At 47.1% G+C, this 24,156-nt stretch overlaps 1 protein-coding gene across 5 annotated transcripts in view; it reads right to left on the bottom strand.

The window, feature by feature from the left end:
• The window catches only part of Cit (citron rho-interacting serine/threonine kinase), a 167,977-nt gene that overhangs the window by 58,782 nt on the left and 85,039 nt on the right, over positions 1–24,156 (bottom strand). For 3 of the 5 annotated variants that reach the window (XM_026784016.1, XM_026784019.1, XM_026784021.1), the window contains 10 exons: positions 20,613–20,870; positions 20,387–20,437; positions 19,420–19,473; positions 17,272–17,412; positions 15,338–15,463; positions 12,068–12,163; positions 7,759–7,875; positions 6,543–6,652; positions 5,313–5,487; positions 854–1,051 (listed from right to left, as the gene is read on the bottom strand). In XM_026784016.1, the coding sequence (XP_026639817.1) occupies positions 854–1,051; positions 5,313–5,487; positions 6,543–6,652; positions 7,759–7,875; positions 12,068–12,163; positions 15,338–15,463; positions 17,272–17,412; positions 19,420–19,473; positions 20,387–20,437; positions 20,613–20,870 (1,326 nt within the window). The remainder of the gene's footprint in view (positions 1–853; positions 1,052–5,312; positions 5,488–6,542; positions 6,653–7,758; positions 7,876–12,067; positions 12,164–15,337; positions 15,464–17,271; positions 17,413–19,419; positions 19,474–20,386; positions 20,438–20,612; positions 20,871–24,156) is intronic. The other 2 variants (XM_026784008.1, XM_026784014.1) reach the window with 1 other exon arrangement.

Raw genomic sequence — 24,156 nt, 5'->3', positions numbered from 1 at the left:
ACTGGCTTTGTGGGAGCCTAGGCAGTTTGGATGCTCAACTTGCTAGACCTGGATGGAGGTGGGGGTTCCTTGGACTTCCCACAGGACAGGGAACCCTGATTGCTTTTTGGGCTGAGGAGGTGGGGGACTTAATTGGGGGAGGGGGAGGGAAATGGGAGGCGGTGGTGGGGAAGAGACAGAAATTTTTAATAAATAAATAAATTAAAAAAAATTAAAACTGAAAAAAAAAGAAAAAAAAACAAAAAACAAAACAAACAAACACATGAAGCATGGGACTGCACCTGAAACCCTAGCATTGGGAAGCAGAGGCAGGGGGATTGTAAGTTCAAGACCATCCTGGGCTACACAGCAAATCCTCATCTTAAAACCTCTCTTGTTTCAAAAATAAAATAAAGCAGAATCTATGGCTTAAAAGAAATAGTAACACAAACGAAACCAAGGAAAAACAAAAGTCAAACAAACAAAAACAAAGCAAAACAAAAATAAGTCCCAGGGTTAAGGTATAAAGACTACTATAAGACAGAAATTATTAATTTCTTATGATTATTAAAAACCAAGGTAGAAAACTCAAGTACACCAACTCCAGCTGAAAATGAATTTCACATGTAACAATGATTGCTTAAAAAGGAGAACAGGGGGAATTTTTCAAAGTGCTCAGGAAGGAAGATCTTACCGCATGAGCTAGTCAACAAAGAAGTTTAGCTACACAAGCTATTTTAACACCCACTATCCACACCCATGAATCGTTCTCCCCCTCCTCTCCTGACATCTCAAAGAGTAAACAAAGACACTTGGCGCCTACTCTCCTCCCAGATAAGACCTCCTGATCCTGCCAGAGTGCTCACAGACTAACCGTCAGTGCCTGGATCTCCTCCTCTGCTTCCGCCGTTGTCTCCTCCAGCTCTGTCTTTGCCTGGCGGAGCTGGCCCTCCAGGGCCGCCCTGGCTGCCTGCAGGGCTGTCAGTTGGGACTCTCGCTCCTGCAGGGACAGCTGCAGCTCCGTGAGCTGGCGTTTCAGCTCCAGCTTCTGCTCCTCATGCTCCAGGCTGACCTGAGGAAGAAGAGGTTACACGCTCAGTGGACTGTAGAGAGAGACTGTGAAGATGAAGCAGAGTCTGCAGCTTAGACCTGGTCTTGGCCAACAGCTCAGCCTTGTCAGAGGGTCCATGTGTGTCTCAGAGCAACAGCACTAAGAAATAAATACAGCAGGACGTGCAGTGAACTCTCCCATGGGTTCTGCCTCCATGGACTCATTCAACCACGGACTGAAAATATTCAGAGACATGCTTGAACACATAACACATACAGAATTGTCATCTTCCCCTAAGCAGGAGAATGAAGATTTTGGTTTTACTTTTTTCTTTCTTTCATCCTTTCTTTTGGTTTTTCAGGAACTCACTCTGTAGACCAGGCTGTCCTTGAACTCAGAGACCCACCTGCCTCTGCCTCCCTAGCGCTAGGATTAAAGATGTGCACTACCACCGCCCGGCCAATTAGCTTCTTGGAGAGCAACTGCATAGCAATGTTGTTTCGTGTGACCCAAGGCACTTGTGAGATGTGTGTAGGTTATATGCAAGTACTTCCCTATCTTTGAAAGGGCACTTGAGCAGTTATGGGTTTGGGTATCACTGAGGGAGTCTTAGAGCCGTGCCCCAATGACTATCTCTAACTCACAGACACTTAGATGCAGCCACAAGTTTGGGCATCATGGAGGGGAATCCTAGAGCCGTGCCACAATGACCATCCCTAATTCACAGGGACTTGGATGAAGCCACGGGCTTGTGTATCATGGATTGCCCCAATGACCATCCCTAACTCATAGACACTCAGATGCTTAGGAAGGCTTCCAAAGAAAGATAAGACGGAGCTGGGCGGTGGTGGCGGACGCCTTTAATCCCAGTACTTGGGAGGCAGAGGCAGGCAGATCTCTGTGAGTTCGAGACCAGCCTGGTCTACAGAGCTAGTTCCAGGACAGGCTCCAAAGCCACAGAGAAACCCTGTCTCGAAAAACCAAAAAAAAAAAAAAAAAAGAAAGATAAGACGGTGGGAGTCTCGGATGGAAACTGGATTCTATTTCTCCTCAGTATTCTCACGCTGATTTATTCCCATTAGATAGCCTACATGAATGTCCTATTTTGAGGTAAGCACTCTCTACCAGCCCAATCATCCACTCAATATTTTAGGCATCCATTTTAGAACTTTTGTTTGTTTGTTTGTTTTGAGACAGGGTTTCTCTGTGTAACAGTCCTAGCTGTCCTGGAACTAGCTCTTGTAGAAGAGGCTGGCCTCGAACTCAGAGATCCGTCTGCATCTGCCTCTGCCTCCCAAGCACTGGGATTAAAGGCATGTGCCATCACTGCCTGGCTCATTTTAGAAAAGCTTAATGAGGCATTTATGCATAGAAGAAGATATGGAGAAGAAGGACAGCCTCCACCTTTGCGTTGAGAAGAGCGATGAGGCCAACCGTCCTCATTCTGTAGTCGAGTGTAAAAGCTGGGACATGGAAGGATGCTGTACAAACAGCAGAGTATGGTAGCTGACTCTGGAACTCTGAAACTACTGTGAATTTACAGGAGAAGGGCTGAAGTGAATTTACAGGAGAAGGGCTAGAGAGATGGCTCAGCAGTGAAGAGCACTTGCTGCCCTTGCAGAGGATTGAGCTCAGTCCCCAGCACCCACATCAGGCAGCTCCATGGGATCTGACATCCTCCATGGGCCTCAGTAAGCACAGACTGATTCCAAAGAGCAACAAGCTTCAGGGGACACTGATGGCCCAGATGAGCTACCCAGGCAGAGCCAATTCAATAAGATGGACTTGTATGGAAAGGCAAAGCAAGTGACTTTAGTCCCAGGAGATCTGACAGTTTCTTCTGGCCTCTGCGGGCACTGCAAATGCATGGCACACATCGTAAAATAATAAGAATTTACAGGACTCAAATTAGATGGGAAAGGACTAGAAACATAACCCTGGGTTTTGCTTGAGCCTAGCACGCACAAGGCCCTGGCCAAGTTCAACAGGGATTTTTTTTTTCCAGACAGGGAAAGTGAGGCATCCAACCTGACCAGCATGGACAAAGTCATCCCAGGACCATGCCGAACCAGTAAGACATGCTTGCTATAATAATAGGCTACCTTTGGGGACTAGTAGTAACAAGGGTACAGGATAAACTCAGCACACTCACTGGGGGAAGTGAAGGACATATCCAGCAGAGAAGGTACCCCAGAAAAGGTGACAACCAAGTCCCAGGTCACCAGAGCAAAGAGAAGAGAGAACTGCAGAAGATGTGTGGCTAATTTGAATGGGGGTGGAACAAAGGACAGAGGAGAGCTGACTATCTGTGGTGTTTCCAAAGGGGTGCCTTCCAGAGAGTACCACCAGCGACCCCGGCTCAGAAGAGGAAGAGCATCAGTGCAGGGACGGTAGGGGGACTGGACGGGGCCGTGGAGAGGGGACACAGCTCAGTATTAACATACTAACACATTGAACTTCACCCTCACGGGAAACCCAAGTGCAGTGGTCTAAAGTCCTCCGCAACACCGGCTCAGAAACTCAACAGCAGAGCCTGGCTGAGTCTAGATCTGCCAGTCCTCAACACGTCAGTGAGAGCTGAAGCCAAGAGTTCAGGATTCTCACGTGACAACAACGAAGGTGATGTGACCACAGAAAACAGAACTTAGAAGACACCAGGCACTGTCACTCACAGAGCTCCCCAAGAAGCCGATGAGGGAGGTGTCACCACTCCCTCCACTCAGGGAGAGGCAATTATGCAAATTTTACAGTTTGAAAAAAATACAAAATAAAAAGACGGTATGGCTGGCATTCGAACCCAGGAAGCATGGTAGGAGTTCATGTTTGCAAACACAATGTCTTCCTGTTTGTCTCATTAAAATGCCAGCTGTCAGTGCAGGCTGGGACTCTACCAGCGAGCCTGCAAACTCCCCAGATGTCCACTGGCGAAAGCCCGAGACACGGGCGACAGTGAAGCAAGGAGAAATCTGGTAGCAAAAGGCTGGGCACTTAAAGCAGAACCCAGAAGTCCCGAAGGTCACAGAAGGAGCCACCACAGCACGCCGGGACTAAGGAGAAAGCTCAGGGCCCTTTAAGGCGAAGCAGATTTGAGGCTGAGGCCTCTGTCCTGAATCTCACACTAGCATGTCGCCCAGAGAAGATGGACTTCCAGGGAGAATGAGAGCCCTGAGCCTCTTAGGAAACATTTTAAGTTTCTCCTACCGCCCCTGGGGTGGGAGAAGCAGTGAGCTATTAAAGAAAGAAACGCCAACAAGGTTCCCCGAGGACATGGCTACCCAGAGGAGCTACTGCACCCCAGGAAGGCTGTCTTCGTGGAGAGGAAAGGTGAAAGACAGCTGGCTCGCCAAGGCTGAAGGCGCCTGTCTGTCTGGGCTGTCTGCACTGACACCCTTAAGGCTGACTCTACTGCGAAAAATCAAAGTGTAGCCTTGGATAGTTCAAGTGAGACCGATTCTCCAAACCAATCACACAGACTACTCCCTACAAACAAACAAAAAGAAACTAAAAAGCTACAAACTCCATGCCCCTTCCAATTCCCTTTTTAAGATGATAAAACAGCCTTTGTGGCTCACAACTGTGGCTCCCTCAGGAGGCTGAGACAGGCTGGTCATGGTCTCAAAGAACTTAGAAAAAACTGAGGACGACGCCATACGCGCACTATAAGGCCCTGGAGGATGCTACTGGAGGGACCCGTACCTTGACAAGCCCTGGAAATGGAATTTGTCTTTGGAGCCCAGTTAAATCATGTGTAACATCCCTCTCCACAGTTTAGCTCTCCAATACTCCTAGTTTTCCTCCATCAGCCAAACCTTAACCTGGCTGTCTTTTAAATCTCCTGTGATTATGAGACCGACCTCGGCCAATCATAGGCCTGCAGCCTGCCCATGCATGAACTGTACATCTCGTTAAATCCTGCTGAAGGGGGAACTTCTTAGTACTGTTGGACAGATGCTTCAGATGCTTCAATCTACACGACTCCCACAGAGCCCTAAAAGGGAGAAACGTCACCACTGACACTTTAGAGATAAGGAGCCTAAAGCACGGACATACGATCCATGAACAGAAAACTAGGGGGCTGCCAAGAGGGCTTAACAGGTCAAGGGGTTTGCAGCCAAACCTGAGTTTGAAATCCAGAGGCTTACATGGTAGAAGGAGAAACCCAAACTCCCACAGGCATGTTGTGGAATGTGCACGCACAAGGCCTCCAGTGTGTACTGATTTACGCTTTGGACACTGGCTGACTCAGGGACTGGATTCCCCCAGCAAAACCCTTCATCCTCACCTCCCTCAACCTTGTCTCCAGCTCCAGCAGCCGATTCTTGTCACTGTGGTCTTGGTGGCTGATTTTCTCCAGCTGCTCTTCCAACTTTCGGTTCTGGGCCTCCAGTTTCCCGGCCTGTGTCTCCAGGTAAAATTTCTGCTGCCTGAGTTCTGAAATCATCTCTTCCTGGGCCTTCCTGGTGGGGGGGGGGGGTAAACCAAACAGACTCATCAGAGGCAAGCATGTCTCCCTGGTACAGCAGGCAGAAATGGGGTGAGAGGGTACATCTTCAGTGAGTAGTCAACAGTGCTCTGAGTTCCTTGTCAACGGGATTACGTATGGTCAAGCAACAGATGCTAACATTACAATCCTTTGGTAGACCTTTTTGTTTGTTTCTTTTAGAGCCTGTATACAGAGTAGAGAGAGGCCTCCTTCAAGTAGAGGGGGAGTTCACAATGCACGCTCTGTAAAAGATGCTGCAATCGAGAAAAGACAACTTTGCTCCTTCTAGAACTCTGTGGTGTTCCTCACCTTCCTGCCAACTGTGACAAGTATCAAACCCGAGAACCCAAGACTAAAGAGTGGGTGGTTCATAGTAAGATGGGAGTGTTTCCAAAGGTCTCTGAAGGGATGTGCCGAGGGAAGACATTCCTCAGGACTGTAAATTCAGGCAAGGAGACCGTGATCTGAGCATTTGTAAACTTGGCTGGCCCTGGCTGACCCCCGAGGCACAGCTCCCTATAGCAGGATGCATGGCTGAACTGGGTGCACACAAAGTCACCTCCTGCTGATTAACAGCAGCCCAGGATGGGAACAGGGACAGAAGCTTTCCAGAAACAAGCTCTAGCCAGCTTCCTCAGGCACAGGAAATGTTCTGTGGTCTGTAGGAATCTGAGGTACCTGAGAATACGTGACGCATACCTTGGTAGTGATGCACACCATTAATCCCAGCACTCGGGAGACAGAGACAGGCGGATCTCTGTGAGTTCAAGGCCAGCCTGGTCTACAGAGTGAGTTTTAGAACAGCCAGGGCCACACAGAGAAACCCTGTCTCAAAAAACCAAAAGAATGCCTGACTAAAAAAGAGAGGCCACACAGGGGTGAGGCCATTCAAAGGAGAGCAAAACTACACAAGTGTGCACAGCACGGCTCAGCCGATGCACACACTTGACTTAGCCCGTGACGGTTTCCATCAGACAAAAGAACAGACTTTCTGTTCCGGAGCTGAGGGAAGCGCAGTAAACTGCTTACATGTTCCTCTGAGTGAAGAGACTGCTGTTTGCCGCCAACTTGTTGGCCTCGGACAGTTCCACAATCCTCTGCTCCAGGGATCTGATCTTGGAGTCCATAGCATTGATCATCTGAAACACAGGTGACCCCTGACACCTCACACACGGACAGTCTAGTCAGAAAGGGGTGAGGGTGGGCCCTTACAAATGTCCACAGGTGGGTTGGCCAGAGGTAGTGAGAGACTGCACTAGGCTGTACCCTGAAGGTCACAGGTGTCATTGCTCAGTGGATGGTATTCATCAATGAGTAAATCGATGAATATGAAAGATATTTCAGTTGTTTCTCCAACTGAAACCACTGTCTCCACACTAAGTGGCCTGTATCAAAATCAGCTAGCAGGAGCTCTCAGGGAAGCGGCCATCCTGCACAGAAGCAGGCCTCTTACATCTCAGTGCCATTTGTACTCAACCCGGGCCTCTAGGAGCTCGAACATACAACTACGTAAACATTATAACACATTTCTCTACATTAGCGGTTTCTCAGTTTAGCTAAGGGTGGGGTCAGATAAAAATAAAATTAGGGGCTGCGGAGGTATCACACGCCTTTAATGTTCAAGGTCAGCCTGGTCTAGAAGAGCTAGTTCCAGGACAGGCTCCAAGGCTACAGAGAAACCATCTCAAAAAGCAAGTGTGTACCTTGGACAGGCCCCTCCTTTAGAGAGACAGGGGAGGAGGCATGAAACCCAGCGTCCTCATGTATGAAAGCACTTGAACTGTGCTATGCTGCAGAGCCAGGGGAGGAGGCATGAAAGCCAGCGTCCTCATGTATGAAAGCACTTGAACTGTGCTATGCTGCAGTCCCAGCCCTTCCCTTGGGGATTCTGGGGCAGGAAACCCCCATGAGCATCTGGGATAATATGGATGGAGTTACATGTATCCCAGGCCAGTTCCATGCCCAGCAAGTTTGAAGGGAGAGAAATCAGTAAATTTTAAAAGAGAGAGTGACGTGGGAGCCTGAGGGCCACTGGGTGCTGTCCAGAGGCACTTTGAAGGGACCCTGAGGTGTCAGTCACTAGAGAACACAAATCCAGCCACTGTTCTTTGGGGAACGAAGTTTCCTAGTACCCACAGACCCTGTATGATGCCACGGAGAGAACACGTTACCAGATGAAATGGAGGGACTCTCGGCCTCACTCGAAACCCTTCTCGGGAAGGTGGCCTGGAGTCTTGCTACCTACCGCCTTCTGCTCGCTGAGGATTTTGCCCTTCTCGTGGGCCTCCTCTTCATGTCTCTGCATCATGTTCTCCAGGCTCTCCTTGTCGGCCAGGTCTTTCTTTATCTGATTGTCCAATACCTACGGAGACACAAGATGTGAATATCCCAGGAAGCTAAACTGGGGGAGGAGGGGAAGAGAGGCAGCAGAGGTCCAGGCCTCCAGACTCCAGAGCAAAAAAAAAAAAGATGAAACCCGAGCAGAGTCAATTCATTCACCAAGACGACTTGAAGAAGAGACCATCGCCACCAAATGCCCAAAACCAGGTGGACATGAATGAGAAGTCTGCTGGGAAGTCGGGCAGCTCCAAAGACCGGAGAGCTGTGCCCAAACCAAGAAGGCTGATTCCAGCATGTGGGAAGAGGGAGCGCTCAGTGCCTAGACCTAGACAGGGAAGCGCCTAGCATTTGAGAGCATTACCTGGGGGGGGGGGGTGTCTCTTAGCGGTGGTTTTCAAAACATGCCTTGCTCCTAATTTGTACAAAATGAATTCTGAATACTCCCAAGCCATGCATCTCAGAAGGAAAGGAGATGAAGGGCGACAGAGTCTGGGCGACTGGGGCTGATGTTCTGATACAGCCAGCGACAAGATGATGTTGCCCACCGGTGTGTGGGTGGGACAGATAATATAAAAGACAGGGGGAAAGATCCTTTTTTCCTCTGATATAACCAGGATTAAAAGTCCCTGGAAAAAGACACTGTGCTCAGGAAGAGAGAAATGCTGTGTTCTCAGGGCTCAGGCTGTTACTGTGAGCACCTGGTCCCAAAGAGGAAAAATAGAACAGCAACGGTGTCACCAACCACCAGTTTGATCCAGTGTTCTGCAAGGCACTTGACCCTCCGAATCACCAAAACCCCGGGGACAGAGAGGAAAGATACTGAACTCCCCGAGCCTTTGACCAAGTAAGAACCTATGCTCCTCACCACAAAGAGTTCGCTTTGCTTTTGTGAATAACAACACTGCCATCCAACATCCGCCAGAAGACTGGAAATAAAGCTGTTAGAATCGGGGTCACAGATGGGACCTGAAATCCGCCTTTCCCACAATGTCTATTGTGAGGGGCCCTCCATGGCTCCTGAGGACATTGTCCCTAAAAAAGAACTAGTCAGCGGGGAAGGGGTCCACAAGATAAAGGAAAAAACAAACATCAAAGAGGGCTTTCAACTAGAATTCAATGAGGAAGGAAAAAAAAGAAAGAAAGAAAGTTAGTGGAGAAGCCTGGAAGGTGGCAAGCAGGGTCATGAGGGTTCGGAGCACTCAGTGGGGTAATAAAGTGACCGTTCTGTTGGATGCCTGAGCGTGGTTCTAAAATTATGAGCAAGAACACAGTGGATCCGGGGTATGATCAGAGCTATGACCAAAATGGCCTTACAGAAGCTGGAACCAACAATACAATACAGAAGAGTTCAGAGGGAACAGCTTGTCTGGATCCCAGGAGAGAAGGCAGAAGAAAACAGCTTTTCTGGAACATTCCCTGGGGTCTATAAGATAGAGTTCTGTCTAGCTAGAAGGGACCAGAGATTGCACAACACCTAGGATGCCCAGGCTAAGGAAGCCCCCTTCTCCAGGGTGCTAAGGCAAAGGAAGATGGCTACTCAGAATGACTGTTCTAAATCAGATCTCGACCTTGGCAGCAATGGGTCCTGATACAACCTGCACGTTGATCAAAAGGGACATGCCATCACCCAGAATGAAAGCATCTTGGCTTTGACAGGGTTTGACTGGCAGGGGACAGAGATGTAAGACAGACGTGGCTTTTGATGGGCCTTCAGTTTCATCATTCAAACCACACAGCGGATTCCACAAGGGGGTTAACTGTCGTTATGCAGGCATTCTGAACACTAAAGTCTGGAAACCACTACAAATTCTAAACTAAAGGTGAGCTCGATAAATTTAAGAGGCCACATCTGGACATTTTCCTACAGTCATTTAATAAAAAGTAACTGAAAATTGCCACAGCTAAGAGAGAGTGGCAGGCGGTGATGGCAGTGTGTCTGGGTGAGGACGGACATGCTGGACTCGCCAAGAAAGGACCTCTTAATGCTAAGGATGCAAGCAAACCCAGAACAGGGTCACCACAGACACCAACAGCCTCTTTCAATGACTGGGCAAAGAAACGATCACATATGATAGAATGACCAAAGTCATGTGACCGGGGCTCAGTTCTCAGGAGTGGGGGTAGGGGTGCTGACAAGAGAAAGTATTTCAGACCAAAAGCTAAGCAACAGCAGACAAAGAAAGAACAACTAAAACAAAGTTGTTTCTATCTGAAGGCATTTGCTGACCCAAGTGAACTGGAGCTCCTGTCTCATAGCCTCACGTATGAGAGAAGACTGAAGTCAAAGTTTTCTGTAATGATGCAACAAAGAAAACGGGCAAAAGGGAACAGCCATCATCGTGAGGGAGAAAAAGAGAGGGGTGCAAAGCCAATCTTCAACACACCAGTCATCAGATACAAATGCTCAAAAAATGACAGACCTGAAAATGAATATATAGGATCAAAAATTATCTTTCATAATCTAGCAAACTTGGGAATAAAACAAATAGCATATCTACCTAGAAATAAAACATATTCCTGAAATTAAAACCTCAATACACAGGTTTGTCAGCAGTTTAGACACAGTTAAGAGAGGCTTAGCAAAGTGGAAATCAAGGCAGTAGAAATCACCTAGGATACAGCACAGAGGGACAAAGAAATGAAAACATGGAAAAGAGTGGATTCCAGGAGATCTAGCCCATGTCTACTTAAGTTCTCAAGATGGCAACAAAGACAAAAGAGAGCAAAAATAATACTTGAAATATATTAAACACTGATTTTCTTGGTATTGAGTAAAAATGTATCAATCTACTCAAAATTTCCAGCAGGATAAATAAAAGAAATCAACGTCCCAACAACTCACAGCAAGACTACAGAATTAAAGACAGAAGGAGACACACACACACACACAAAGACACATACACACAAGCTTAGCTTCATTTTCAAGAAGATAACAGTAAGAGTGGGGTTGAGTGGCCAAAGAGCACTGTCGCAGCTACAGAGAACATGGCACCCTAAGAACGAGGCTGACGTGTACATCGGCAGCACAAACTGAACTTGGAAGTGGTTGGGGGCAGTACAGTGGAGCCGAGGAAAGTATGAGTGAAAATGACCAAAATGCATGCATGGTTATATGCAAATATCAAATTATAAATAATATTATCAAATATCAAATAATAAAAAGCATTTAAAAAAAGAATGGGGATGGACACTGTTACATCCAACAAATACACCAACTTAAAATGCACATTCGAGAAAGTAAATAACACAAAAGTGAAGGTGAGGGGGCAGGGACACAAGAGAGGGTAACCGAAGAGATGTGAAAAAAGCAACTGATTAGACATGTAAAAAATGTCATAATGAATTAAATGGATGATTTTGTACTATAATGCCATTTCTAAAAAATGAAACTAAGGAGCTGGAGAGTATTAAGAGTGCTGGCTGCGCCGGGCGATGGTGGCACATGCCTTTAATCCCAGCACTCGGGTGGCAGAGGCAGGCGGATCTCTGTGAGTTCGAGACCAGCCTGGTCTACAGAGCTAGTTCCAGGACAGGCTCCAAAGCCACAGAGAAACCCTGTCTCGAAAAAAACAAAAAAAGAGTGCTGGCTGCTTTTTTAGAGGACCTGAGTTCAATTCCCAACACCCACGTCAGGTGACTCAAAACCATCTGTAACTCCCAGCTCCAGAAAAAAAAACAAAACAAAACAAACAAAAAACAAATCCATTGCCCTCTTCTGGCCTCCTCAGGTACTACACTCACATGCATATACCCCACCCCCACCACACACCTAAAATTAAAAAATTAAATTAAAATTTAAAAATAAAAAAATTTAAAATGAGGATTATGCAAGCACATTTTCAGAACAACAGTAGCTCTTTACAAAATTAAGTTCTCAAGGATGTACTTTAAATGAAAGGAAAAGGTACTGAATGAAGTCAGAGATGCAGAGAGAAAGTCAAAAGCAAAGAATATCATGACTACGTGGGCAAATCTACATAAATCACGCCCCAAACCACCGTGGGTTAAAAATGAATGAATAAAGATGGAACCACAATATGGAATGAAGAATATATTAAGCTCCAGATTTGAAAATCTCCCATCATGCAGTAAGGACAGGGTTTAGCCTACACCACCCTTTGCTCTAACAAGCTGTGAACCCAAGTGCCCGCGGATGCAGGAAAGCCACCCGCGTGCTCGGAAAGGTTTAGACAGGACCGGCAGGGTGGCTTTACTTTAATCTTTTCCTCGTAGTGCTGTTCTTTCTGCTTCAAGTGTACTTCTAGGTGTTGTGCTGAGACCTGAGCCTCTCGGTGTTTCTCCTCCAGCTCCTGGACACAAAAGAATAGTCAGTCAGGCGTGCTCGGGGAAGGGAGCCAATGCACACGAGACAATCACAGGAAACACAACTGTCACAGGCACTGCAGGTCACTGCAGCCACTGCTCCCTCCAACACTAGACGGAGGCTCTTGGGAAGAAAACCGCCAGTGTGTGGCCTTGGTTCTCCCAAGTCCAAGCAGACACACACACACACACACACACACATACATACACACACACATACACACACATACACACACACACACACACACACACACACACAACAGCTGGTGGGCTGTGAGGCCGGATCAGTTGGCGTGACAGATCAGACAGGGGCAGCGGCTCCACTTTACACAGAGAAATAAAGGCAACAAGGCAACAGTCAAGAGTTCAGCATGGCACAGAGACCCTGTCTTGAGCCTTGGGCTATTTTCATTGTTAATGTTCATCAGCCTTAAATAAGAAAAGGGATTTTAATTTATTATGAAGATAAACAATACTTTGAGTCCTCCTCATTCATAAAAGCATTGCTCAAGAACCCGCGCTAACGTCACAATCAGCGTAAGTATAAAAATAACCGTGGCGTTTGGAGTGCCCACTGTAAATGACTGGCATGGGAGAGCGTGGGCACTGGAGACGCACGCGTGAGACTATGTTTACATGAAGCAGTGCTAATGGGAATGGCGATGAGAATGAAGATGCATGCGTGCACAACACACGAGCGTGAAGAGAAGCTGGAGCCAGCAAACAGACCAAGTTGAAGGTTCTCTTGCTTCTTTCATTGCTTTTTCTGCCTTTAAACAAAATTGTGATTCATTTGAAAATTACACCAACTTATCTGCCTGTGTATTTTAAACCGACCTCTTAGGAAACACAGCATCCCGTTCACTCGCTAAAAGACACGCTAAACACAGGCGCCGTTGCATCGGAACCAGGAGTCTGAACCCTTAGTTAACTACTGACATCAGAAATCATTACTCCCAAGTTCTCTTCTCTTCATGCTCCTGTGAAATCCTCTATGAAGTCAAAGCAATGATGGAGAATTTCAAAGAATGAGGAAATTATATGGGATATGCCCAGAAAACCGAAAGTGGGGGGTACTTTTGGGAATCACAGGCACACAACGGCTCACAAGTCTGCAGCTACAGGCTTTGCTTTGAGGGCCGCTGAAATGCTCGGGCTCCAGACCAGGCGCACAAAACCCACTGCAATGTGCCAGATGCACCCCTGGGGAGCCGAGTGTAAACAGGGGTCCAATTAATAAAAACATTTCACGGGCTTTGCGCATGTTCACAACAGGACTGCAGGCCTTTGACTGAAGCAGAGATGGTGCTGTAAGGAGGCCCTGATCACCCCCTTGGAAACTTCTCCTCACAATGGCAAGCATTTTAAAGCAAGGACATTTTGGGACCTGCTTGCCAGCATCATCTCTATATGACAGCTTGATGGGTCGTTCTTGGCCCATGTCCCATATACCCTGCAGCCTGAGCACAGGGTTCTTGAGCAAGAGGCACGTTCAGCTAAAATGAAGGCACAGATGGTCACACACAAAGGCACTTGGGCAGGTGACAAGATACATTCAGATCAAGAAACTTTACTCTTTGGTTACAAGGCACTTGACAGTCATCTTTCCTCGGGTTCAGTCCTCATAAGATGGCACAGAAATGGGAACAGAAATCTAAAAATCGGTTAAAAGAAAACCCAGCACTCAGACAGCTGAGCCTGCCGGCTACGTAAATAGTAATTTACAGTCAAGAGTCCGACTAACACCTCCCTGCTTGGGCGTTTTGCATTTTTTGTTGTTGTTGTCATTTTTTAAAACGTGTCTTTTACTACACACATCAGAGCAACTCTTCCTTATGTCACGCAGCTACTGTGGTTCGCTGCTGTATTCCAGCCCCCGGAACAGTGCCTGGCACATAGTAGAAGCTCATTAAATATTTGTTGAATGAATGAATGAACACATCACCATTAAAGAGAGAAACACTTCGGAACCACAAGAGCTTAGCCCTTCGTTAACTGTTTGTTAATCAGGGAAGGGGTAACAGTGGCAGGACCTACCCTTACTCACAGTAAAACTCACATGCTTGACAAGAGTCGAGAGAGATTCTGATGACAGAACAGGAGATCGGGAGGGAGGAGACAACCACATCTGTCTTGTGTGCAGACACACACACATACACACATAAATAGAAAGACTGGGAGGCAAAGCCAAACAATTTAACTGATCCCTCTTTCATCCTTTTGTTCAAGAACATCCCTACATTGCGGCTATACCCAGAGAAATCTTTCGGGTGTTGAGTTTGTATCAAGTGCTACACAAGCCTGTAAGCCAGCCATCCTTGAGTTCATACAGCTGCGGGCACCTCGGTTCCCACGAGTGAGGAAGAGAGAGATGAAGTGGCCCATTTACACCCCCACCTCCTTCTAGAGGACAAAAGGGGATTGTGCATGAACCCCAAGTCATCCCTAAACCTCTTAAATATTGACATCCAACTTCTGCCTTTGGGAGCGAGACTTGAAGGTGCTGCCTCCCCCACTGCCACGGCCTGGCCTGGGAGGCGCATCATCATATCCAGAGTCTCAGCCACCCAAGCGCACATTCCCTGATTAAGTTAATTTGGTCATCAGCGCTGAAGACAGACTCCGAATGATGACACACCTAAAAAAGGGTGCTCCAGCGGAGGCCATGGGGTAAAGTACTAGTAAGAGCCAACCCAGCAGAGCCAGTGCGTGGGTGAACAGCGATCTGTGGCAGCTACTACTCCGAGAAAACAGTCCCTGTGACTCACTTCTTTCGCTTCTAAAAACAAGAATTGGGGCTTTGGTCTTAGAAGTCGAAAACCCAGTAGATTTTTGTACTGGTTTTACCACATTAATGGCCAAACAAAACTCTGCTAAAGAGGAGAACAGCGGGCGGGGGAGGCGGGGAGATAAATGCATGATTTCATTCTGTAAAATGCCAGGTGAGAGCACACAGAAAAATGACGGCAACGGCAAGGACAGGTCTGTCACCGGGCTGAACTGTCCCATGCTGGCTGGTCCAGGCTCCTCTCCATGTGGCTCTCTCCGGTCACCTACTCGGTGACACCTCCCATGGGATGGCATTGGAGCCTTCTTGCCCCCTTCCCTTTGAGACCTCTAGCCTCTTATCTTTGAACTTTGCGACTTCCGCTCCTGCTCACCAGAATTTTATCAGCCATCTGCTGGATCTGTTGGGACTTTGTCTGGATGTCGTCCTTCAGTCTGTTCTCTCTACGCTCCATGGTCTCTAGTCTCTTTACCTTGTTCTCCAGAGAGTGCCGGCGTTCCTGTAGGTCGTGAATCAATCAGAGAGTTTTAATGGAGCAACTGCTGTGGGCATACCACCTGCACCGAGGGAAAGAGCCCTCGAGAGGCAGACACGCAAGTCGGGAAGAAAAAAATCTTGGACACCTGAAGCAATGGCGAAGATGACAACTCTAGAATCCAGGTACTCAGCAGTGTGGATTATAAGAGTGCATTCATTCATTCAAATATTTACCAAGCACCTACTATCTGCAAAGTACCACACTAACCATCATGTGAAATACAGAGAAGAAGGCGATGTCACTCTGCCCTTGGAAAACAAAGGACAAACAACAAACAAATACGACGTGGGTTAAGAGGGGGAGAATCACAGAGCAGACACAAAGGCAGGAAGGGGCCATCTGAACGCACAGTTGAGGTATGGGATAAAGAGGCATGAGCTCTGGAGACACTGCAGGGCAGCTTGGAGTGAGGAGGGCAGGAGAAGACAGGGCGGGGGAGCAGGCCACTGACACACGACAATATTATGAAAGAGAAAGCTTGGGGGAAACACAGAGGTAGTCAACAGGCAATGGGAGTTCCAAGGCAAGCCTAGACTGACCACCACTGCAAAGGCTGGGGAAGCGCGAGAGAAAAGGAGCCAGCATTTGTGGGTCACATGGCTATTTCATAGGTCTCAGGTGCACCCAGCCTCAAGGGGTACACCTAAGATATATAGAGACCCTAAGTCGGGTAGTGATGGCACTCTGTGAGTTCAAGGCCAACCTGGTCTACAAGAGCTAGCTCCAGGACAGGCGACAAAGTTACAAAGAAACCTTGTCTTAAACCGCCTCCCCACAAAAAACAAAACAAAACAAAAAGAAAAAGTATACAGAGACCCTCAAACACTGGGGATGGGGCAGGAGTACTTGGGGGTCCATGAATATTATCTTGTGTGAGTTAGGAGGGGAGAAGGAAAGACCTGAAGCTGGAGATCCGGAAACCGTTTCATCTGCTTAACTAGCTCTGGACCATGAGGAAGGCTACAGGGAGGGCAAAGAGGAGAGGAGGCTTGTTTGTATTTCTAGAAGTCAGGGACTCGCTGCAGCACTGGGGTCACTCTGGACTTGAGGCACTGTTCACACACATGCTTGGGTTTCAGGACAACAGTGGGAGGCAGCAAAGAATGCAGACAGCCGTGTCACCATGTACAGGCAGAGTCACATGAAGACTGTGGTGGGGAAGAGGAAAGACCAGGGGACAGACAGGACAGAGACACTGATTATGTTACAATCAACGCTGAAACAAACAATGAGGGAGGGCGGCAGAGAGGCAGAGACGGGCAAAGGGGCCTCACTTTGTACTCTCGATTTGTCTGCACTGTTTAAGTTTTGACAGTGAAAAGCCACTCGGATTTTCAGTATAATTATATAAATGATTTCAACAACAACAACAACAAAGAATCTGATGGGGAAAGGGCCCAAAACACAGGCCCAGAGTCGCCGACGAGGGTAACTGGCGAAGCCGTGGAGAACAGTCTGTTAGATCTGCATTGTGTTAGAAACAGCAAAACACGGGAAAGAAAAAGAAAACCACAGAGCAGCAGCCAGTGAGCCTAGAGAAAACAGAACCCAGAGCAGTGGAGAGGCCAGGGCGGAGCAGCAGGACCACCTGTCCAGGCATCGCTCACCTCAGAGCTGCTGAGGTAGGCGTGGAAGGGTTCTTCAGAGGGGAAGAAGTTTGGTCAAACAGGAACAGTGATGTTTCAGTTTCTTTGCCTCAGCACAACCAGGATCAAAGGCAAGGTCAGCTGGGGACAAATAGCTCGGGCTGAGGAAAGGGCCCTGCTCACCTCGGCTTCAACCAGCTTCTTTTTGATGCCTTCGGAAGAATCTTCTCGGTTGTGCAGCTTCTCCAGCTCCCTCTCGGCTCGCTCCTTGGCCTGGCGGATATTCTGCAGGAGCTCAGTGGCCTCTGTGCTCGCTTTTACAGCCTGGCAGGAGAAAGGGGGACAGGGCACTGATGTCTACATGGACTCGTGTGGGGGCAAAAAAATGAAAACAGAAAAAGCAGGCGAGGGCTGGAGAGATGGCTCAGTGGTTAAGAGCATTGCCTGCTCTTCCAAAGGTCCTGAGTTCAATTCCCAGCAACCACATGGTGGCTCACAACCATCTGTGAAGAGGTCTGGCGCCCTCTTCTGGCCTTCAGGCATACACACAGAATATTGTATACATAATAAATGAATAAATATTTTAAAAAAAAGAGAGAAAAGAAAAAGCAGGCAATACTGAGCACATCAGGGCCAGTCTTCAAAGCAGGAGCATTCACTTACTGCATATCTTGTGTATATTAGGTACACTCTTTTTTAATATCACTGAGTTTGGAACAAGTCTCATAGTTAAAATTGATGTACTTCTCTTTCTTGGGATGACTGACAATCTTTTGTTTCTCCAATTCAATGCAATACAAAGAACCAAACAAAGAGGTACCCAGCATTAATCTGGTTCCTTCTGACTACTCTGCCTGTAGGGAGCGTGGAAACGATTTCAACAGGAAAACAAGGTCAACGCTAGCCGAGTTATGACCTTTCAAGGACTGATAATATAGTCTTGGGTCTGTGATAATCGTCAAGGTAAAAAGAAAGAAGGCCGAGCCTCTTAGTTTTGTCATTTATTAACTTTGATTTGGATCTAACCTGCACTACAGCTTTTACAGCACTGTGGATGACATCTGAATTTAGGAGACAAATTAAAATGTAAATGTATATATAATATTTACACATACATAGGATGCATGTGCATGTGTGTGCACGCACGTGCGCGCGTGTGCGTGTGTGCGTGTGTGTGTGTGTGTGTGTGTGCATGTGCGTGCGTGTGTGTAAAGCATCCTCATATGTATCGCTTCAACTGTAATTTTAACAAGTGCAGCCAGTCAGCTGGTACGGGCCTGTGATCCCAACATCTGGAAGGAGGATAAATGAGTTCAGTGCCAGCCTGGACTGCATAGCAAAGCTCTGGTAAAAATTTTAAAAGTGGAAACTATAAGAAAACACCAATTCTAAGACCTGTAATATGCCAAATGGGAGTCAGTGGCCACAGGGCTGCTGAACCCTGAAATGCACAAGACCATTCTTTTTATTTTTAAAAGCAAATTTTAATTATTTCAGTCAAATAACAAGAGACTCATTGGACAGAACAGCTAGAAGACAGAGATGTGTCGTCTGGCCACATCGAAGTGCTTAGTGACCTGGAAAAGGCTAAAACGGAAATGCGATGCTACCGCTGTGGTTTGCACAGTACGTTTTTTAAAGAAGGAGGAACTGTCCTTATTAAACCAACCACCAAGCATGTGCATAGACAATCTGATGCAGAAACCATGTCCCAAACCACAGTCCCTCTGTCCGTCTGCTGGGCACTTCTGCATTCAGCTAGAGAGGCTTTGAAAAGTGAAGAGCGGACCTTCCTTCCCTGTCCCCATCCCGGAAAAGGGAGAGCCGTAACGAAGATGCTAGTCACCCCGTCACATCACAAGTGGACACCGCATCAGAGCACCATTGTGTGCACTTCCGGCATTTGTCAATTATTCCTTAACAAGCTAGAGCACAACTGGAGCAGAGCCATGAGCATAAACTGTGCCACCATCTCCCCACACCCAGCACACATAACCACACCACGACACCAGGGAGCCATCACAGTCCCCAGAGAGCGGATCTGCCACAATCCTGGTGGAGAAGGAGCCAGGCTGCCCCTGCAAACATGCAAAACGAGAGACCTCCCCTCCCAAGGCACTAGAAGCCACTTTTGGGTTTCTGTTCCCAGAGTCTCACACAAGTTTGGTTTTTAACATCCCAAAAGAAAAACTGAAATCCAGAAGCCTGATATCTGGGTAACGGTACACACGCCCTTCATCATCTGCTTTTCTCTTCTTTACCACTCTGGGGTGAGGCGGACAGGGACTCAGGAATGGGGGAGCCCCCTCACGGCCCCTCAGTGGAACTTACCTTTTCCAGCTTCTCCTGGAGCTCCTGGATTTTGAGCTGCTGCTCAGCATTGATCTACAATTAAAGCCGGGGAGAGAACAGAGCGATCAGAGCCTGCTCTTGCTACCTGCAGCGTGGTCCTATTTCCTCCTGGGTTCTGTGGAGCCTCTGGGGTTTGTTTTCTAGAACTTACTAGCATAGAACACTGGCCTGTCAGAGAAGCGTGGGTGTGTCCCAACATGAACTGTGGGGTGGACTATTGATTTCTGTAGGACTAGCAACATATATGAAGACAACATGGCCCGGTGCCTTAACACAAAAAAAATTTACCAAGTACCTGGGTTGATGTTACCATGATGAAGTATGACCCCCCCCCAAAAAAAAAGGAGAGAGAGAGAGAAAGAGAGAGAAGAAGGGGAGGCTGTTTTAGCCAGGGATGGTGGCATGTGCCTGAAACCCCAGAACTTGAGAGATGGAGTCAGGAAGGCCAGGAATTTAGGGCATCCTCAGCTATACAGTGGGTGTGGGACTAGCCATGACTGCATAAAACTCTCTTTAAAAAGGGGGGGGGGGCTAGAGAGATGGCTCAGTGGTTAAGAGCACTGACTGCTCTTCCAGAGGACCTGGGTTCAAGTCCTAGCACCCACATGCCAGCTGACAACTGTCTGTAACTCCAAGATCTGACATCTTCACATAGACATACATGTAGCAAAACACAAATGCAAATAAAAAAAAAAAAGAAAAAAAGAAAATCCCAATGACTTTATAAAAGAAAAAAAAAGCATTAAAACCTAGGGGCACGAAGCATAGTGTAGTGTATCAGTAATGGTACATGCCTGCATTCAATCCCCCTCACCAAAAAAATAAATAAATAAAATATGATAGATTCACCAAGTCTCTACAAAAGTATTCTTATGTGGTAAGCAGTCACTGGTAATATTACAAAACCATTTGCCCCAAATAGTAAACCCAATCCCAGAAGACACACCTTCTCAAGTTTGGAGTACTCTCCCACTTCAGGCTTCCCTTGGTCCTTAGCCTGTAAGTAAAAAGATACAACATACTGGGAATCTCAACAACCCACGCACATCACCTGTTGTACTTCCTAGGTCTCTGTGATAACATTACAACAAACAATAATAATGTTATCTACAAATAAAGGGGAGTTTTCTAAAAAAATAAAAAAGTAAAAACTCATTGTGTCTCCAACCTACACTCATTAAGCCAGCGTGGCCTTGCATCTTGTGAAGATCATCCAGGGCCGTGCCCCCAAAGTCCCCTCTTGGAGGGTGGCTGACTACCTTCATCAATTTGTGCTGACATTCAGTGGCCTTCCGCTTGAATTCCTCAGCAGCAAGCCGAGACTCTCTCAGCTCGGATTCATAGAGATCGCTGCGTCTCCGGGCGGACACGAGGTCCTCTTCCAATTGACTCATCATCAGCCTCATCTCTTCCACCTGAGCCTGGTACTCCTAAAGAGCGGGCAGAGGACGGAAGGTGAAGCCTGGAGCTCCACAGCAGAGGGTGGGTAGTGAGACGGATGTAGACCAACCACAGGGGAAGGTGTACGTTGGAAGAAACGTGTCAAAGGACAAATGAGCAGACAGAGAAAGACGTGAGTGGAAGGATCTAGAGACAGAAAAAACAGGGGGTGTTGGGGGGCGGGGAAGAGGGAAAGAATATTAAATTGTTTTAATGCAGGACACGTGTCTAGAGTAACCCCAGCAGGAACACACGTGCTGAATCAGAGATGCTGAGCAAACAACCGCACAGATTCAGAGAACCCCCAGGGATGAGCAGACACGCGGAGAGAGCTGCCCTCTGAACGAAGATGAACTGCATGTGTGCTTCTCCTCCAAGGTGCTTGTTTCTATAGATTTGTCCTTCGGACGCCACGTGGTCCTAACACAATTAGATATGGTACTAGCTTTGAAATTAACCTTTCAGACAGCACCAGAGGGTAATTGGAAACCTCGGAGGAAATCATCTGGGAAGGTGAAACTCATCATTGCCAGTTTCTCACCATTAATTTTTCTGGGCTCAAAATGGAAGGTTGAGTTTAGCATTGCTCCTGCAACGCAAGTCACCCTGAAATCTGAGGAGTCAAAAACACTGGACCAAGACAAAATAACTTGCAGGGGAAAAGAGATCTTTTCCCTGCAAGAAAAATTATCTTGTTCCCTGAAGCAAAAGCCTTAAATGATCCAAACAGTCCAATGTTTTCCAAAATGAATTTTAAAACCAAACCAGAACATTTGAATCAAGGCTTCCCACCACCTCCCCACCCACACACATTGAGATTTACCAGAAGAAACAGGCAACAGCCTTGAAAACTTAGGAGCCAAGTATAGCAAGGCTCTTCAATAGCAAAACCAAGGCTAAAGTATGATGCCCTGTCTAAGAGGACCAGGGATAGGAGGTGGTAGGTAAAACACGAGAACAAGAAATTAAGCCAGCACTGTGGCATTCATGAACTCCAGTGGCAGCTGCGAGGTGAGGCATCACCACGACAGGATGCTGGCTGCTGCATTTTAATTCAGCAGATTACAACTTAATCTTTGATGATTTTGTTTTGTTGGAGATGGGACTCTACCTTTGTATGTGCTGGGTAAGTACTCGACCACAGAACTACAGTCCCAGCCACTTCTGATCTCTCTCCTTCCCTCCGTGCATGCGTGCGTGCGTGCGTGCGTGTGTGTGTGCATACATGTGTGATGCGCGTGACTCTGGAGGTCAGAAAACAACTTTCCGTCTGTCCGTTCTCCCTCACATCACATGGGTGCTGGTTTCAAACTGAAGGCATCATACTTGAGAGGCAGCATTGTCTAACTACTGAGCCATCTGGCCTGGCCCAGTTTAGCCTTTGGTAACTGCAGGGTGTGAGGTGCCTGTTTGAGCTCACTGCAGCAGACACTGGGGAGGTATTGAACTCTGCAGAGTTCAGCTAGCAATGTTCACCTTAATGGGGGAGTATGAGCCAGAACAGGGAGCACAACATTTCCTCTCAGCCAGCAGTGCATTGTGTCTGAAGGCCAACCTTGGGATCATGGGCACATGGGTGTGCTGTGTAGAGAGCTTCAGACATCTGACCTGGGACACAGGTCATGGGTGAAATGGCAGAGCTTTTACTCAGGTTTCCTTGAGATCCTCTTTATCTGGGGATAATTTATGACTTTCATGACTCTTGACCCTTTCATCCATCAGAAAAAAAAAGTGACACAACACGTGTCTATAATGCCACTACTTAGGAGCTAGAGGCAGGGGGATCAGGGGTTCAAGATCATCCTCAGATACACACCAAGTTAGACGCCAGCCTGGGCTACATGGGACCCTGCCACAGAAACACACACACACACACACACACACACACACACAAAAAGCCCAACCCAAATACCATATTTTTACATACATGTAAATACACATACATACACATAAATATACATTACACATATACACTCAAGTCATATTTTATATTACTAGACTACATTCATATGTTATTTTAATGTTAATATGATCCATAAAAGCAATACTTATAACTTAACAGCTCAATTTATAAAATTTAAATAAAAAAGGAGAAATTGAGCCAGGTGTGATGGCACACTGCTATAATCTGAGCACTTGGGAGACAGTGGCAGGAAGATCCTAAGTTGAAGGCCAGTCTGGGCTACATATAATAGAAGATTAAAATATTTGAATATTATATATTTATTATTCCAAGTTATTTTCCCATGTCTGATACATCACTGTGCCACCTTAAAAGTACAGTGGTCCCCTGTCCCCAAGCCTGAATATGAATTACTCAATGTAAAAAGGAGCCTGCCAGCAGATAAGACCCTTCAAGGTGTGAAGACAGCAAAGTTCTAGAAGGTCTTTGGCATATTTTGTACTCAAACTTTTCCTTACAAAAAAAAAAAAGTATGATATGACATATGTGTGTGTGCGCGTGGGCACTATGGTGGAAGTCAGAGGAAGCGTGGAGGAGAAGGGTCTTTCATTCCACTGTGAGGTAGCAGGGATCAGGATCTCTGTACTCAGAGGCAAACACCCTTATCCCCCAGGGCCATCTCGCCAGCCCTCAAACTCCCTTTTTGTTCTGAAGAAGATGTTTTTCCGTTCCCTGTCCCCACCCTGCCTCCTTCATTTCCTGCCCCTCTTTGGCCCTGAAGTCCTGGCCAGTCACCACGACATTGCAGGAGGGTGCCGAGCCCAGACCACGGGGTCTATGTGCAGGAGCAGCAGAGAAAGTCGCTGTAGCTCAGCATGGAATGACTCTCAGGCACTGAGTTGAATGGGTCAGAACAGACAAACAGAAACAACTGTCTATCTTCAGCAAGCCTTCCAGAGGGAGCCTTGGGACTGTGTAGGAAGAGGCCCGCATGGTCCTGTTCCCTAAAAGTCTGGAGGGCACAAATGACTTCTGAGAACTGTCACTGTTTTGTGGTATTGGAGTCAAAGTATGAGAGGGGCCTGCTAGGCATACTCCAGAAGAAATAACTGACTAAAAAGAGAAGATTAAAACAAAAATGAGCAGAAACTCATCCGAAATCCATGAGAAACCAGTGTGCCAAAAACTAGTGTTTGCGTAGGCCTTAAAGGCATCCTTTGAGCAGGGCGGTGGTGGCGCACGCCTTTAATCCCAGCACTTGGGAGGCAGAGGCAGGCGGATCTCTGTGAGTTCGAAACCAGCCTGGTCTACAAGAGCTAGTTCCAGGACAGGCTCCAAAACCACAGAGAAACCCTGTCTCGAAAAACAAAAAA

This window comes from Microtus ochrogaster, chromosome 2, assembly GCF_000317375.1.
Source record: "Microtus ochrogaster isolate Prairie Vole_2 chromosome 2, MicOch1.0, whole genome shotgun sequence".
Classification (NCBI taxonomy): Eukaryota; Metazoa; Chordata; class Mammalia; order Rodentia; family Cricetidae; genus Microtus; species Microtus ochrogaster.
This window is presented reverse-complemented; position numbering and strand designations above follow the sequence as displayed.